The sequence below is a fragment of the Neoarius graeffei genome, chromosome 14, assembly GCF_027579695.1.
Source record: "Neoarius graeffei isolate fNeoGra1 chromosome 14, fNeoGra1.pri, whole genome shotgun sequence".
In the NCBI taxonomy this organism is placed as follows: Eukaryota; Metazoa; Chordata; class Actinopteri; order Siluriformes; family Ariidae; genus Neoarius; species Neoarius graeffei.
This window is the reverse complement of record NC_083582.1, coordinates 38,604,884-38,620,843: the sequence shown is the minus strand read 5'-3', so window position 1 is coordinate 38,620,843 and position 15,960 is coordinate 38,604,884. Positions and strand designations below refer to the sequence as shown.

The 15,960-nt window shown below is 40.3% G+C and overlaps 1 protein-coding gene across 1 annotated transcript; it reads left to right on the top strand.

Moving 5' to 3' along the window:
- Positions 1-1,833: 1,833 nt before the first annotated feature.
- Positions 1,834-10,028, top strand: snu13b (SNU13 homolog, small nuclear ribonucleoprotein b (U4/U6.U5)). Its single transcript, XM_060938912.1, has 4 exons — positions 1,834-1,906; positions 1,985-2,064; positions 2,398-2,518; positions 8,748-10,028. Exons 2-4 carry the CDS (start codon positions 2,062-2,064, stop codon positions 9,008-9,010), a joined length of 387 nt encoding a protein of 128 aa, XP_060794895.1. The 5' UTR covers positions 1,834-1,906; positions 1,985-2,061; the 3' UTR covers positions 9,011-10,028.
- The last annotated feature ends 5,932 nt before the right edge of the window (positions 10,029-15,960 follow it).

Below are 15,960 nucleotides of genomic sequence, written 5' to 3'. Positions count from 1 at the left end.
AATTAACCCCAACTTCTACAATGTAATGTTCAGTTCTCAAACCTATCGAAATGTGGACCGGTTCTTAAAAGGCACCAGTGCAGAACTGGATCTGTACTGGCACCGTCTTGATGGAAAAATGCCATAAGAGGCCCAAACCTGTTCCAGTATGACAATGCTTCTGAGCACAAAGTGAAGTCCGTGAAGAAGAAGAAGACTTTATTTTTTGTCATATGTATACTCAAGCACAGCAAAATTCTTCCTCTGGATTCAATCCATCTGAGGCAGTGAACACACACATGCACACACAAGTGAGCAATGAGCACGCACACACACACAGAGCAGTGGGCAGCTACGCTACAACACCCAGGGAGCTGTTGGGGGTTAGGTGCCTAGCTCAAGGGCACTTCAGCCATGATATGTAGAAGAAAGGAAAGGTTCATTCACTCAACTCCTCTTATGGTTTTTCCTGCTGGTCCCAGGATTTAAACTGGACCCTTTGGGCCCCAGGCTGCTGCTCTAACCTTCAGGCCATGGCTGCCCCAATAAGTGAGTTGTGAGTTGATGCAGGATAGAACACCAATTGCCAAGATTGCTGTAGTGTCCTGTCCAGAGCCCTGACCTCAACCCCACTGAACACCTTTGGGATGAACTGGAACACAGACTGCACACCAGGCCTCCCCTCCTAAAATCAATTCTCATAGCCAGGCTCCAAAATTGAGTGGAAAGCCTTCCCAGAAGCATGTAAGTTATCATAACAGCAAAGAGAGGACGAGATCTAGTATGGGATGTTCAACAAGCACATATGGGTGTGATAGTCAGGTGTCCACATACTTTTAAAGGGAATATATATTAACAAATTTACACTCTCAGCAAAGCAAGACATTTTGTACATTGATTGCTGGGCAGAAGTGTCCCAATTTCATTTAAAACTCAAATGATATTCTGGGGCGGCACGGTGGTGTGGTGGTTAGCGCTGTCGCCTCACAGCAAGAAGGTCTGGGTTCGAGCCCCGTGGCCGGCGAGGGCCTTTCTGTGTGGAGTTTGCATGTTGTCCGCGTGGGTTTCCTCCGGGTGCTCCGGTTTCCCCCACAGTCCAAAGACGTGCAGGTTAGGTTAACTGGTGACTCAAATTGACCGTGAGTGTGAATGGTTGTCTGTGTCTATGTGTCAGCCCTGTGATGACCTGGTGACTTGTCCAGGGTGTACCCCGCCTTTCGCCTGTAGTCAGCTAGGATAGGCTCCAGCTTGCCTGCGACCCTGTAGAACAGGACAAAGCGGACAGATAATGAGATGAGATTATTTGAATATTTTGTCATAGACGTTACATTTGACATGACTATTGAAAATTGCTGTACCCTCTTGTTGTACTATTATTGTACAGGTAAACAAACAAACTCTTAAAAGAATAATGAAGCGGTTCATATTTGGCCAAAATTATTGAAGTATTTATAAAGAAACTATAAAGCGATTAATTTAATTTAGCACTGAAAAGCAACACCCCAACAAAAGACGTGAGAGACACGATGTCCTAATTAAAATAATCTGCACAACAAACAAACAAACAAACAAACAAACGCTTCCAAAATTTTTATTTTTCTTGGTAAAGTTAGTTATCATATTGAAAGATCATCAAGTTCATTTGTTTTCATTCATTGATTTATTTTCTAGCGAATTATTTATCTTATTTTGTTATCTTATAGCTAAACCCATGTATTTGAACTAATACTGTCTTGTGTTTTATTCCCTGTATTTATTTAATTTTGTTTTTAATATTTGTATGGATTGAAGGACGGGGAAAGCGCTTCCTGCTTCCGGTTCAGAAGAAGCGTGAGCATGCGCTATGCTTCCTCTCAGAAAACACGTGAGCATGCGCAGTGCTTCCTCTCAGAAAACACGTGTTGCAGTCAGCAGCAGCAGTAGTTGAGTACGTTTGTATTACGTTGTGCTTTAGCTGTAGTTTAACACTGTAGTGGGTTTTTATATCGCAAGCTTTTGTATTAAGGCTGCAGGTGTTTGTCCTCCGTGAAGCTTTCGCCGAGAGGACCTGATCTGATCTGATCAAATCAAATCTCTAACATCATGGTGAGTCTCAGAACCAGTTTCTGTGTTCGATCGTTCATATGAAACTTTATGGATGTAGGGGAATGATTAAAACAACGAGCTGCTTATCTAACTCCATAGTAGAGTAGAAATGCTTATGATTACGATGTGGGTGCTTTTTCTTGTTTATAAATAAGGTTAACTAGGGTATAGATAGTCATCACCCCATGGATTATTCTGAATTCACATGGTCTTCATGGTTTCTGTACTTTATGCAGTCTGATAGATTATACATGAAACTGAAAACTAGGCTTAGTTTCGCTTTTTAGTCTCTGATCTGTAATACTGCCGTCTTTTTATTTGCTTTCATCTCAGACTGAAGCTGAAATCAATCCCAAGGCCTACCCTTTGGCTGATGCCACTCTGACTAAAACTATACTGGACCTGGTGCAGCAGGCATCCAACTACAAGCAGCTGCGCAAAGGAGCAAACGAGGGTAAGAGTTTCCCTCAAGCAGTTCATGTAGAGTAACATTTACACAGGATCTCTGCGATCAACAAGTTTATTTGTGTATCTGTACCAACTACTGCTTTTGGTATATTTAGCCTCAGGTACACTTCAGGAGCAAAAAAAAAAAAAAAGACCAAGGTTATGTTTTCCTCAGATGTGTTGCAGATCCGACAGTGCAGTGGTTAGCAGTGTCACTTCAGGTTCCGGGTTTGAACCTGCTGGTCGATTTGGGCCTTTCTGTGTGGGTTTCCTCTCACAGTCCAAAGACATGCATATTGGTCAACAGGCTCCTCTAAATTGCCCAAAGGTGTGAAGGAGAGTGTGGATGGCTGTCTCTCTGTGTTAAAGGGCATATTCTGGACCAATTTTGTTTTTTTGTTTCTTTTATATATATATATATATATATATATATATATATATATATATATATGAAAGTATGTCCCTTTACACACTCATCCAGAAGGGTAATTTTGCACAAGGCCATCTGTCTACAGCAGAAAAAATAAAATAACAAAACGCGTCTGGAAAAATCCCAAGGGAGTCTGGAGCCAGATTCGTGACGTCACCTGCGGAAGCGCCAGCAGGCCGCAAGAGCTTGCACGGTTTCAGTGCACAGCCTGTGTAGACCAAGCGCTCCCATTTCTCTCTCGTTGTCCGGTCTTTTGGAAAACGATGAGTACTAATCCCATCAAGATACATCTGTTAACCATTTTAATAATTACGTGATAACGTTGAAGAAATTTGCAGAAAACCACCAGGTCGTTTTCTCATAAAACAAACCAGCGCTGACGACAGATTCAGAAGGAGGCGTCCCGCAGATGACGTCACGAAAATCAGTGTTTCCTGGGAAATTCAAAGTTTTTTCAGAGGCGGACCAATTTGCCTCAGATGGCTTGATTTCAACTGAATTTTTCTGGTATTGCACAAGGTAAAAAAATTGCAAAGAATGCAGAATGTTACAGATATTTGACCAAAGTTTAATATAAAATAGGAGAATTACATTGATCTTGCTCCTGAATTTACCCGTGATATGCCCTTTAACCCTATGATAGATTGGTACCCTGTCCAGGTTCTACTCCACCTCTCACACAGTGTCAGCAGGGGTTGGCACCCATGACCTGCATTGGATAAACTCTATAGATGATGGATGGGTGGTGTTGCAGATCATTCAAAACTAGGAGTTATTTAATACAACAAACAGCGTTTTGATAGCCTGAATATCATGTGTCCGAGGCCATTTCAGCTGAATGGAACAGTTTTGCCATGTCTGTGTGTGTTTGCAAATTTACCCCAAGGAATTGATTACTTAAATACGAAGCTGTTTAATTTTAACTTGTATTGGATGTTGCTTCAGTCTTTAACATTTCAACAATATTGTGGCACAATACACTCTCAAATAGGATTAGTTAGAAGATGTTAATTCATTTTCTATACCAGCAGCTCTAACAGTACTCCTGTCAAGGCAAATAACAGGTTTATGTAGTATATGACCAAAAGTTTGTGGACACCTGACCATCATACTCGGAAGTACTTGTTGAACATCTCATTCCAGATTTATTCCCCCTTTGCTGTTCCAATAAGCACCACTCTTCTGGGAAGGATTTCCGCTAGAGTTTGGAGCATTGTTGTGAGGATTTGTTCATTCAGCCACAAGAACAATTTTGAGGTCAAGCATTGATGATGGGTGAGGAGACCTGGGGTGCAGTTGGTGTTCCAGCTCATCTCAAAAGTGTTCAGTGGGGTTGAGGTCAGGACTCTATGTAGGCCACTTGAGCTCTTCCGTTCCAACCTTGGTGAACCAAGTCTTTATGGAACTTGCTTTGCGCACAAGAGCATTGTCCTGCTGGAACACATTTGGGCCTCTTGCAGCTCTTTTCCACCAGGATGGCACCGGCACGGATCCAGTTCTGCATTAGTACCTTTTGAGAACTGGCCCACGTTTACAGTTTTTTGAGAACTGAACATTACATAACAGAAGTTGGGGTTAATTTTGTTTACATACTTCTATGGTAATGTTTACAGGGGGAAAAATCATGGTGGACAGAATGTATCTGCTTTGCTAGCTCAGGGCTCAACATTTAAGCTGGTCTGACTGGACGGGACAGCTAAATGTTCGGTCTGGGCAAGTCAAATCCGCATCTGCTTGTCCAATGGGACAAGCTGAATTATTCCCAACTCTCCTGGAAATTCTGAGAGTCTCCTGCATATTGATAGCGGCTCCCTGAGAGAGAGGGTGAGCACATGCTGATTGCTCTGTCTCGTTAAATAGACCAATCAGTGTTCGGTGTGGGCGGGCTTTACATCTTCTCTCCCGGACCAAGACTCCATCAGTTCAGTGTATCCAGGAGCGTCATGGCAGAGTGCCCCAAAAATACCAAAATACAAAACCCACTTCATTTCAGACTACACGAAAGTGTCCCCTTGCCTAATATGGGTAAAATAATGAAGGTGTTGTGCACTGTACTGTTTGTAACAGTGACTTTAGCATTGCGCATGGTGGGGTAAACGATTGTAAAAGACATGTTGAGGTGAGTTTAACAGTGTCATTTGTCCATGTGCATATTATTTATACTCTCTGCTAAGGCCACATGATGAGGACAAACTCCTTGAGTTGCTTAAAGTAGCAATCGAATATAAAAAATAAGTTAAATAGTAATAAGCAGTTTACATAATTGGTATAAGTAATCTACATATTGTCACATTTTCCACATATAGGCCGATCTAATTTGGTTTACAGAATAGAGAAAATTACTCAGAGTATTACATATAACCAGTCCAGACAATATAGTAATGATATACCTTATACTTTTATATCTTTTAGGGATTATTGAAAATCACCATTTTTATCGTAATTTTTCAAGAGTTGCATCAACAAAGTTCCAACAAAACTAGTTCAATCCCCTCAGTGATCCAGGCATGCTACTGTTTACGAAATTCCGGGGAAGCTGAGTAGTGTGTGTGTGTGAGAAAATAACCATGATGTAATATCTAATTATAGATTATTAGACTCTGAATTAATTGAAATCGGAGAAATGGAGATCAAATACCTCAGTAAAATAAATGTGGTGAATCTTCATTTCATTTGGACTTTTTTATTGTATTTTTCTTTTGTATGGTTCACGTTAACACATTATCGTGAAATATATTGTGGGAATTTTACGACCGTGCCAAACTCACTTACGGTTTTTCATTCACAATGTGATTGCCACTCTTATCATGTCCAACTTGTTTTCTTTCAGTTTCATTTCTTTACATTAATTTTATGCGTCATGTTTTACCGGATTAATCACGATTTAACTTTATTTCCCCCAGAAGCATTGAATTTGGCCGAGTCTAACTCTTAAAACTGCAGATCAGGTAATGGGTTAGAACAACATGTAACATAATGGGACCCTGGATAGCTTCTGTTTATTGTTACAGTTAAGGTTTGAGTTCTATTGAAAAACTATAAATCATGAAATCACAATGATTATCATAACTATACCTGCTTTTTGATAAACGTTTGTTAACCACCGTCAGTCAGCGCAGGTTGATTGGAGAGATGCATGTACAGTTGTGTTCAAAATAATAGCAGTGTGTTTAAAAACGTGAGTAAAGCTCAAAATCCTTATAGTTTTTATTTCCATGCATTGGGAACAATGCACATTATATTCTACATCAAAACATGAAGAAAAATCTATCAATATTTTAATTACTTTACAGAAAATGAAGAAAAATGAACATTGGGCTGTTCAAAAAAAATAGCAGTGTCTGCATTTTTCATTACAAACTCCAAATATTTACTGTATAAACTGAAAAAATCTTAAGGATTTAGTATTCCTGTGAATCACTAAACTAATATTTAGTTGTATAACCACAGTTTCTGAGAACTTCTGGCACCTGTGAACAGGTATTCCAACCCAGGATGATTTGACAACATTCCACAATTCCTCTGCGTTTCTTGGTTTTGCCTCAGAAACAGCATTTTTGATGTCACCCTACAAGTTTTCTATCAGATTAAGGTCCGGGGATTGGGCTGGCCACTCCATAACTTTCATTTTGTTGGTCTTGAACCCTGATGCTGCTCGCTTACTGGTGTGTTTGGGGTCGTTGTCTTGTTGAAACACCCATTTCAAGGGCATTTCCTCTTCAGCATAAGGCAACATGACCTCTTCAAGTATTTTGATATATGCAAACTGATCCATGATCCCTGGTATGCGATAAATGGGCCCAACATCATAGTAAGAGAAACATTCCCATATCATGATGCTTGCACCACCATGCTTCACTGTCTTCAGAGTGTACTGTGGCTTGAATTCAGTGTTTGGGGGTCGTCTGAAAAACTGTCTGCGGCTCTTGGACCCAAAAAGAACAATTTTACTTTCATCAGTCCACAAAATGTTTTTCCATTTCTCTTTAGGCCAGTTGTTGTGTTCTTTGGCAAATTGTATCCTCTTCAGCACGTCTTTTTTTTAACAGTGGAACTTTGCGGGGGCTTCTTGCCGATAGATTAGCTTCACACAGGCATCTTCTAATTGTCACAGTACTCACAGGTAACTTCAGACCGTCTTTGATCACCCTGGAGCTGATCATTGGCTGAGTCTTTGCCATTCTGGCTATTCTTCGATCCATTCGAATGGTAGTCTTCTGTTTTCTTCCACATCTCTCTGGCTTTGCTGTCCATTTTAAAGCACTGGAGATCATTTTAGCTGAGCAGCCCATCATTTTCTGCACTTCTTTACAGTATACGTTTTACCTCTCCAATCAATGTTTTAATCAAAGCACGCTGTTCTTCTGAACAATGTCTGGAACGACCCATGTTTCTCAGGTTTTCAGAGAGAAATGGATGTACAACATGTGCTGGCTTCATCCTTAAATTAGGGCCACCTGACTGACATCTGTTTTTTCACAGAATGAATGATCTCACTAATTAAACTCCACACTGCTATTATTTTGAACACGTCCCTTTCACTTAATTATTCGATTACACAGACTCAGGAGCATGCATATCATGAATGTTGGGTCTGTTGGTTTTCTATGACTCTACTACACCTACTGGTAAATTATTTGCCATGTAGTAATATAATTTCCACCATAAACAGTGATTGATCTGGTTAGTCGTGTTGGACTGCTATTATTTTGAACACAAGTGTATATGGAGGAACTGTGTCTTTTTATTATAAAAGAAACAAACGGGCATATAGTCCAAAACAGCAGGCTGAATCAATAATGATGAAAGGGTTGAGCGAGGCACAAACAGACTAAACTGGGCAGGACAAGATCAGAAACCAAAACACAAAAACGAGAGCCAATAACCAGGAAGACAATGCAGTAACAACGGCTCAGTAATGGTGATAAACAACGCAGTACTTCGCACCATGCAGGTGTGTGCAGCGTCCTTTTATGCGCGCGCTGATTACACTTAATCCAAGGCAGGTGCTTGTCGTTAGAAGCAAGTGCGGTTCTGTGTGTGTGTGTGTGTGTGTGTGTGTGTGTGTGTGTGTGTGAGAGTGAAAGTCTGTTGTGCACGCCAGTGCGCATGGGTGTGACAACCACTTTCCTTTCATTGAACTAGTAAATACATAGTAATAAAAAGGTTATGGTCAGGATAAGTGAAAAATCTTTCTTCTTGTCTGACTGGACGAGTGGATTAAAAAGTTAATGTTGAACCCTGAAGCTTTTTATAAATTTATTTCCAGCGAAGGAAAATTGTAATGCTACAGAATACAAAGACATTGTTGTGTATTGTGACATTTTAATTGTGTGCTTTCAAGTTTGTGACAACAGTTTGGGGGAGACTCGCATATGGGTGTGATGGTCAGGTGTCCACATACTTTTGGCCATAGTGTATTAATCATGTATATTCATTCTAACCGCTCATTTACAGGGACTTGTTTGCAGACCATCTACATGATCTAATAATAAACAATCATGTTCTATTTCACAAAGAAAGCGGTATAAACGTTCATATGGCAAAGCTTTCTCTCAGCAGCCAGAACACTTATTTATCTAGTCTTAATAAAGAAATGACCAAGTATAATATTTTTCTCATTTGAGTTCTCCTTATCTACTTTTAGGACTTTTGTGAAAATGTGATGTTTTAGGTCTTTTATCCAGAAATATTAAACTCGAAAGGGTCCATAAACTTTCAAACACCACTGTAAATAGTATGTAAATTGTAATTGCTTGTTTATGCCTGGAACTGTGTTTAATGCTCTTTTTGGTATAATTCACAGCTACTAAAACGCTGAACCGTGGAATTTCTGAGTTCATCGTTATGGCCGCTGACGCTGAGCCACTGGAGATTATTCTACACCTTCCATTACTGTGCGAGGACAAAAATGTGCCTTACGTCTTTGTGAGGTCCAAGCAAGCTCTTGGACGAGCTTGTGGTGTCTCGAGACCAGTTGTTGCCACATCAGTGACTATTAAGGAAGGATCACAGCTGAAACCTCAGATCCAGTCTCTGCAGCTGGCCATTGAGAGACTCTTAGTTTGAGCCTGTTGTCATGTACTTAAAAAAAAAAAAAGTCAGGTTAATTTTTGTGTGTGTGTTTTGTTTAGCTTCTGTACTCTTTTTCTATAGTCCTCATGATTAAGTATCCTTCTTTTGCTATGAGTAGGATTAGGGACAGAAATATGACTGCAATTTGTTATTGAGATCAGGACAATTTTGTTTGATTTGCATTTCATTAGTAGCTGCTGTCATGCTCTTAAATATGACATTTACTCCTGGTTTTTTTTTTCTACAACCTTTATCTTGGGGACTTTTAATATGGAAAAAAATAATTTTTTAGAAATGTGATTACTGTTCTTTTTTTGTGAGGGCTTATTCTCGGCTCGGCAGTGATGATGAAACTAAGCATCTACGTTTCTGTGTACACATCACTGCTGTGCTTGATCGACTTCTACACACACCATCTTTAGGTAATAATTGAATACCAACAGGATGTAAATATTTTTAAATAGGATTTACAAACAGTATTCATACCATCATATGTGTGAATAAGAAGTAACCAGACAAATCAACACCATTTGTTCATCTTCAGTAACTGACTTATCCTGATCAGTGTGGTATTGAAGCACATCCTGGGAATACTGGATACAAGGCAGGAGTACATTCTGGATGGGAAGTCAGTCTATCATGGGGAACCATCTGCACACACACACTCAATTTATTATAGCCAGTCCACCTACTGGATTGTTTTTGGGAGATGAGAAGAAACCAGAGTGCCGAGAGGAAACGCATGTAGAGAACAGGTGAAACTCCTCCATACAGGATCCTGGGGCTCTGAGGTGACAATATAACCTGCTGTGTCAGCTGCAACAATGCAAAAATTAGAAAAACTTTTTTTTTTTGGGGGGGGGGGGGTAAATTTATATTAATTCCACTTTAGGGACCTAAGACAGTTCCAACCCCCCAGCATTATCATGTTCAAAATTTTGACAAGACTTGAAAAAACGAGAGAGGAGAGCATTCTGATTTTTCTCTGCAATTAAAATGTCAAACGTTACAATTTCTGCTTTTCATTTAATGCAGAAATTAAAAAAAAAATTGAGTTCATAGAGCATGACTGACAGATGGGCGGGTCCTCTTACATATCATAGATAGAGATGTTCTTCAAAAGGAGGCAGGCTGTGGAGTCTTCAGGGGCAGAAGGAGAATGAGGCGGGGCATGTGTAGCCCCGCCCAAGGGTTATACTCAAGGGGCAGAACTAAATTTTGTAACTGCGCCCCGTAGTTTAGGGATGGGGCGGGGCCACACTTGCCCCGCCTCGTTCTCCGAGCTGTCTCTGGGGCCTTCTCGAGAAACTGTTCTGATTGAATGGAATCCTGTGGAAAAAGTGCCTCAGTACCCTGAACAAACTCCAATTTTCTCGAAACAATTAGTTTCATTATAATTAAACTGCTTCTGTGATGATAGAACATTTTATCCATAGACTAACAAATTATGATGCCACCTGCTATCATTACCTCTTATTTTCTCAACTTCACCCACATTACTTACATATCTTTATAGCGGTCCCTTTCACTGTTGGTTTTTTTTTCCTTTTCCAGTTCAGTTTCTGATCTTTTTTTTTTTGAATGGCTCTTTTTTACTACTATAATTATTTTCATGGAGATTAAGTTTTCGGCGGCACGGTGGTGTAGTGGTTAGCGCTGTCGCCTCACAGCAAGAAGGTCCGGGTTCGAGCCCCGTGGCCGGCGAGGGCCTTTCTGTGCGGAGTTTGCATGTTCTCCCCGTGTCCGTGTGGGTTTCCTCCGGGTGCTCCGGTTTCCCCCACAGTCCAAAGACATGCAGGTTCTGGTGACTCTAAATTGAGCGTAGGTGTGAATGTGAGTGTGAATGGTTGTCTGTGTCTATGTGTCAGCCCTGTGATGACCTGGCGACTTGTCCAGGGTGTACCCCGCCTTTCGCCTGTAGGGATAGGCTCCAGCATGCCTGCGACCCTGTAGAACAGGATAAAGCGGCTACAGATAATGACATGAGATGAGATGAGTTGAGATGAAGTAATCTCATCGCCCCCTACTGGATGTGTTCCAACCTCTATGGCAAAATGAATGGGAATATCTTTTCAAAAAATTACATTTCGGGTTACACGTCAAAGTTAAGACAATGGCTTCCATATGTTGTGCAGGTCGGGCAGCTCTATCGATCCTGGTGATCATACTTTATTTTTTCCACCGATTTGAATTGTTTTGAATGTTTTTTAATAAGCTGATCAAAGACTACACGGACCCGACGTCGCGTATGTGACGTCACCGCAAGTCTAGCGCCTTTCCAAATCTGTAGCAGGTAGCGGCGGCGAGCAGCCTGCATCAACAGTATTTCTGTACCAATAAGAAATGCATCCCTCGTGGGGATAACCATTACCGATCAGGGCATGTAGTCAGCTGCCGGTGGTTGTAGTCTGGCGCAAAACATAGCATGATCAAAATACACAGATCTTCCCGGTCGTGGGATAGCTAAGCCTACTGCTGACGTAATATGAGCGACTCTGACTAGACAGTTTGGTTGTAGTCCGTTTCTGACAGGTTAGGCGCAATTTCGATCTTTTAAAAGACAGCGAAATTTCACCTGATACTTTCACAGTTAGTAGATAATCCCAACATATACAACATATTTTTGGGGGTGTACAAGTTCCACGTCATAACTTCGTGGGATTAAGTGACCGCTGGAGGTGTTGCGACAGATGGGATCCATTTACGGCAGCTCTACTTCTACTTCTTTATTAATTGATAAAGCGTATTTAAAAGCATCACATCAATACAAATAAAACATAAATACAAGTAATATAAAACTTATAAATAAATAAAATAAAAGTTCAAGGCTATAAATAATATATATCTAATTTAAAATTTCCAAAAACCACCTTCCATTTTCAATGAGGTGATCACGTAAAGCGGCCGTAAATTTTGTGTTATCCTCTATTAACAATATTTCCTGGAAGCCTATTCTACTGATTAATCGCCCAAGGAAAGAAACTATTTGCATGATGATTACAATTTGAATGTAGCCGTAAAAAAGTCATAGAGTTTCCACCCCTTGAAATACGCATACCTGCCAACCTTGAAAAAATTTTATGAGTACAATTTTACAGTTTCATGAGTCCCCCCCCCGCGTCAACCTCACCCCAACCCGGCGCGCATGCGCCCCCACAGACCACAACCAGCAGACCAAAAACACACTTTCAATCCAGTTTTATTGATTGACCTTGGGAACATAGTCCAGTTTTGTAAAACATTCCTATTGATAGACTTTGGGAAACTGTTATTGATGGCTCTTGGGAACTTCCTTCCGTTTTGAAAAGCACAACAAACATTAAATACATGTGCAAATGAAATGAAATGAAACCAGAGCCACTCTTTCAAAATAAATAACAACACATTAAAATAATACAGTATGTAAAAAAGGCACTTTCAACACAAAACATGGTATGCACAAATTTCTCATGCAATAGGTTTAGACTTTTGCATTTTTTAACATGTTGGAAGTATATTGCATTATACAGTAAAAATATTGCATTATAGCTACAGTACACTGCAGTATTTTGTAGTAGAGTAGAGTGGGGGAAAAGCCCCCCTTAAGGAAAATTCAGTTTTTCTCCAAGTTGAAATGAACCATGTGTTTAGCTTTAATCATAGTTTTTGACAACGGTGACATGAACAATAATGCCACCTAAAGTTTGCCTAAAGTTAATACTTAAATTTTTTTTAACAAAAACAAACATTGTGCCAAGGGGGCCTTTTACCCCCCCCCCCCCCCCCCCCCCCCAGTGGGGTAAAAGGCCCCCTGAGGTGGGGCAATAGGCCCCCTCACTCAAAAAAAGCTGTTTGGATAGCAAAAGTGTTTACTTAAGCCTATAATGTGAAAGAAACAAGAAAATATCCCTGAATTAATGAATAGATGCATTATTTTATTATATTTTGCATTTTAATTTCAATTTTTTTATTTAAATTATTTTTAATATTAAGTTCAAATTACTTGCTTTACTCAACCAGGTAAGCGAGATGTTATTAAAAACTATGTATCTGCTATTCAGAAATGTATGAAATACAGTAATTATGATAAAAGGAAACGATGCTCCCTGGGGGCCATTTACCTCGCCATTAAGGGGGCGTTTTACCCCACAGACTACACTTTTACAAAAAAGGGTCTTACTTTCAAAATGTGATTCAACTTTTTATACCTAATGTATTTTAACGTACTGACTTGTCTACTCATACCACATACACAGCTGTGATATCTGACGAAATAGCAGCTATCTAAATACAGTTTTACTGATATCTGAAAATTATATCACTTACCATGAAATTTGATTTCTCTCCGCTGCGTTGCTGATATGCGATCCACAGTGGATATCCCCGTTGTCAAGCCAGTCCATAGCAACAATAGAAATGTAACTTTGCGTCATCTGGTGGTTATTTTGGGTAAAACAGGCCGGGGGCGTATTACCCCACTCTACTCTATGCCTTTTTCATGTGTAAACTATTGCATTTGCATTTGAAATATTGCATTTACTGCAGTAATACTGTATAAAAAAGCATTTGATACTGCAGTACCACGTAGGTTTTTTCATAAGAGGGATGACCAATTTTCGACTTCACATCATCTGCAAACATTCTAGGCTACCATTGACAGAAGTTACCAACTGCCCTTAAGATATACAACACGCTATGTTTTGTTGAGCACATCAATAAAGTGGTACTTATCATAGTGATTCAATGAGAGCGTGAGAGGAATTGTAATCAGGTTTCGTTGGTTACCGCATCGAATATGCAACCTCGAGTGACGGCTTCGAAGTTAAATGAAGAACTAGCCTGTACTGTTGGTGTTGTAAATGCACAAAATAACGGCTAGGAAGCTCGAGTACACGTGAAACACAACCGTTTCTGTTACAAATATAAAAACGACGTCTCTAACCGATGTTTCAATCCCCGACTCGCTCTAGCCACCTGGCTGCACCGCTGCACTCAAGTCAGAGACGCGAAGGAGGAAGGGGAGGGGGTGAAGAGGGCGGAGCCACACGCTCTGGAAGAGGGGCGGGGGGATTGGGCAAAGCGTTCCATTCTGGCTTTGAGTTTTCTCACAGATCAGCGGTATCAACTTCAGCGAGAACTTGACTGAAATGCGAGTTTGGACGATATGCGTTCGAGAGAGAACTCTTCTACCTTCAAGGGATGGGCACTCCAATTTGTTGAGCATACTACCCCGGTTCCCTCGAACAATTATTAAAACACAATTTAGCTGCGGTACGTTGAATCATATCAAGACGATATATGTCTTTTTGAAGATAGGGATACCAGGCAGAATTTGCATATTCTATCTTAGGTCTTATTAAACTACAATAAAGTTTAGGTTTACAGGTTGCAGAGACATTTCTAAAATTCCTTCTGATGACACCGAGGGTTTGTTTAGCACTAGATGTAATGTGTGCAACATGCTCTGACCATTTTAGATTTTCAGAAAATATAACACCTAAATAAGAGTAATGATGAACTCTATCTAAGCTATGATTATTGAGGACATATATTGTATCTTGAATAGTTTTCTTGGTGGAAAACAGATAGTATGACTGACATTTGTCAACACTGAATGGCATTTGTCAATCTTTTCCCCACTTGCTTAAAGCATCTAGATCTTTCTGTAGATGCTGGCAATCAGTTAGATTATTTATGGTACGATATAAAAAACAGTCATCAGCAAACAATTTTATTGTTGATGTAATACACGAAGGCAAGTCATTAATGTAAATCAAGAAGAGTAATGGTCCTAAGACTGTACCTTGAGGGACTCCTGATGTTACAGAGCACGGATTTGATAAAATACCCTCCAAGGCTACCCTCTGTGTTCTCTTAGTGAGAAACACTTTGATCCAGGACAAAAGGCTGCCTTGAATTCCATAATGGCCTAGAGAATCTATGGGGTGTTGTCAAGAGGAAGATGAGAAACACCCGACCCAAAAATACAGATACGCTGTAGGCCACTATCAAAGCAACCTGGGCTTCAATAACACCTCAGCAGTGCCACAGACTGATCACCTCCATGCCACACCGCATTGATACAGTAATTCATGGTAAAGGAGCCCCAACCAAGTATTGAGTGTATAAATGAATGTACTTTTCAGAAGTTGGACATTTCTGTATTGTAAATCCTTTTTTTTAATTGATCTTAGGGAATATTCTAATAATTTGAGATATTGGATTTCTGATTTTCATGAGCTATAAGCCATAATCATTAAAATTAAAACAAAAAAGGCTTTAAATATTTCACTTTACATGTAATGAATATAGAATATATGAAAGTTTACCTTTTTGAATTAAATTATGAAAAAAAGGAACTTTTTCATGGTATTCTAATTTTTTGAGATGCACTAGTACTATCTACGTCCACTAGTCTACATCCAATCCAATCCATATTAAACACTTCTGTGACCCAATCAGAGATCGTGGGCATCACACGACAGAGAGTGCAGTTAGTGAATGACGGCTAGCAGAGCATTTTTTAACATAGTTACTGGGAGACCAAATGGTCTCCCAGTGTCCAGATTTGGTCTCCTAGTCAATGCCAAACCAGCTTCACTGGGAGACCAAATTTTAAACCAAGTTATGTCTTATCATTTGGTTCAATCATCTCATCTCATTATCTCTAGCCGCTTTATCCTGTTCTACAGGGTCGCAGGCAAGCCGGAGCCTATCCCAGCTGACTACGGGTGAAAGGCAGGGTACACCCTGGACAAGTCGCCAGGTCATCACAGGGCTGACACATAGACACAGACAACCATTCACACTCACATTCACACCTATGGTCAATTTAGAGTCACCAGTTAACCTAACCTGGATGTCTTTGGACTGTGGGGGAAACCGGAGCACCCGGAGGAAACCCACGCGTACACGGGGAGAACATGCAAACTCCACACAGAAAGGCCCTCGCCGGCCATGGGGCT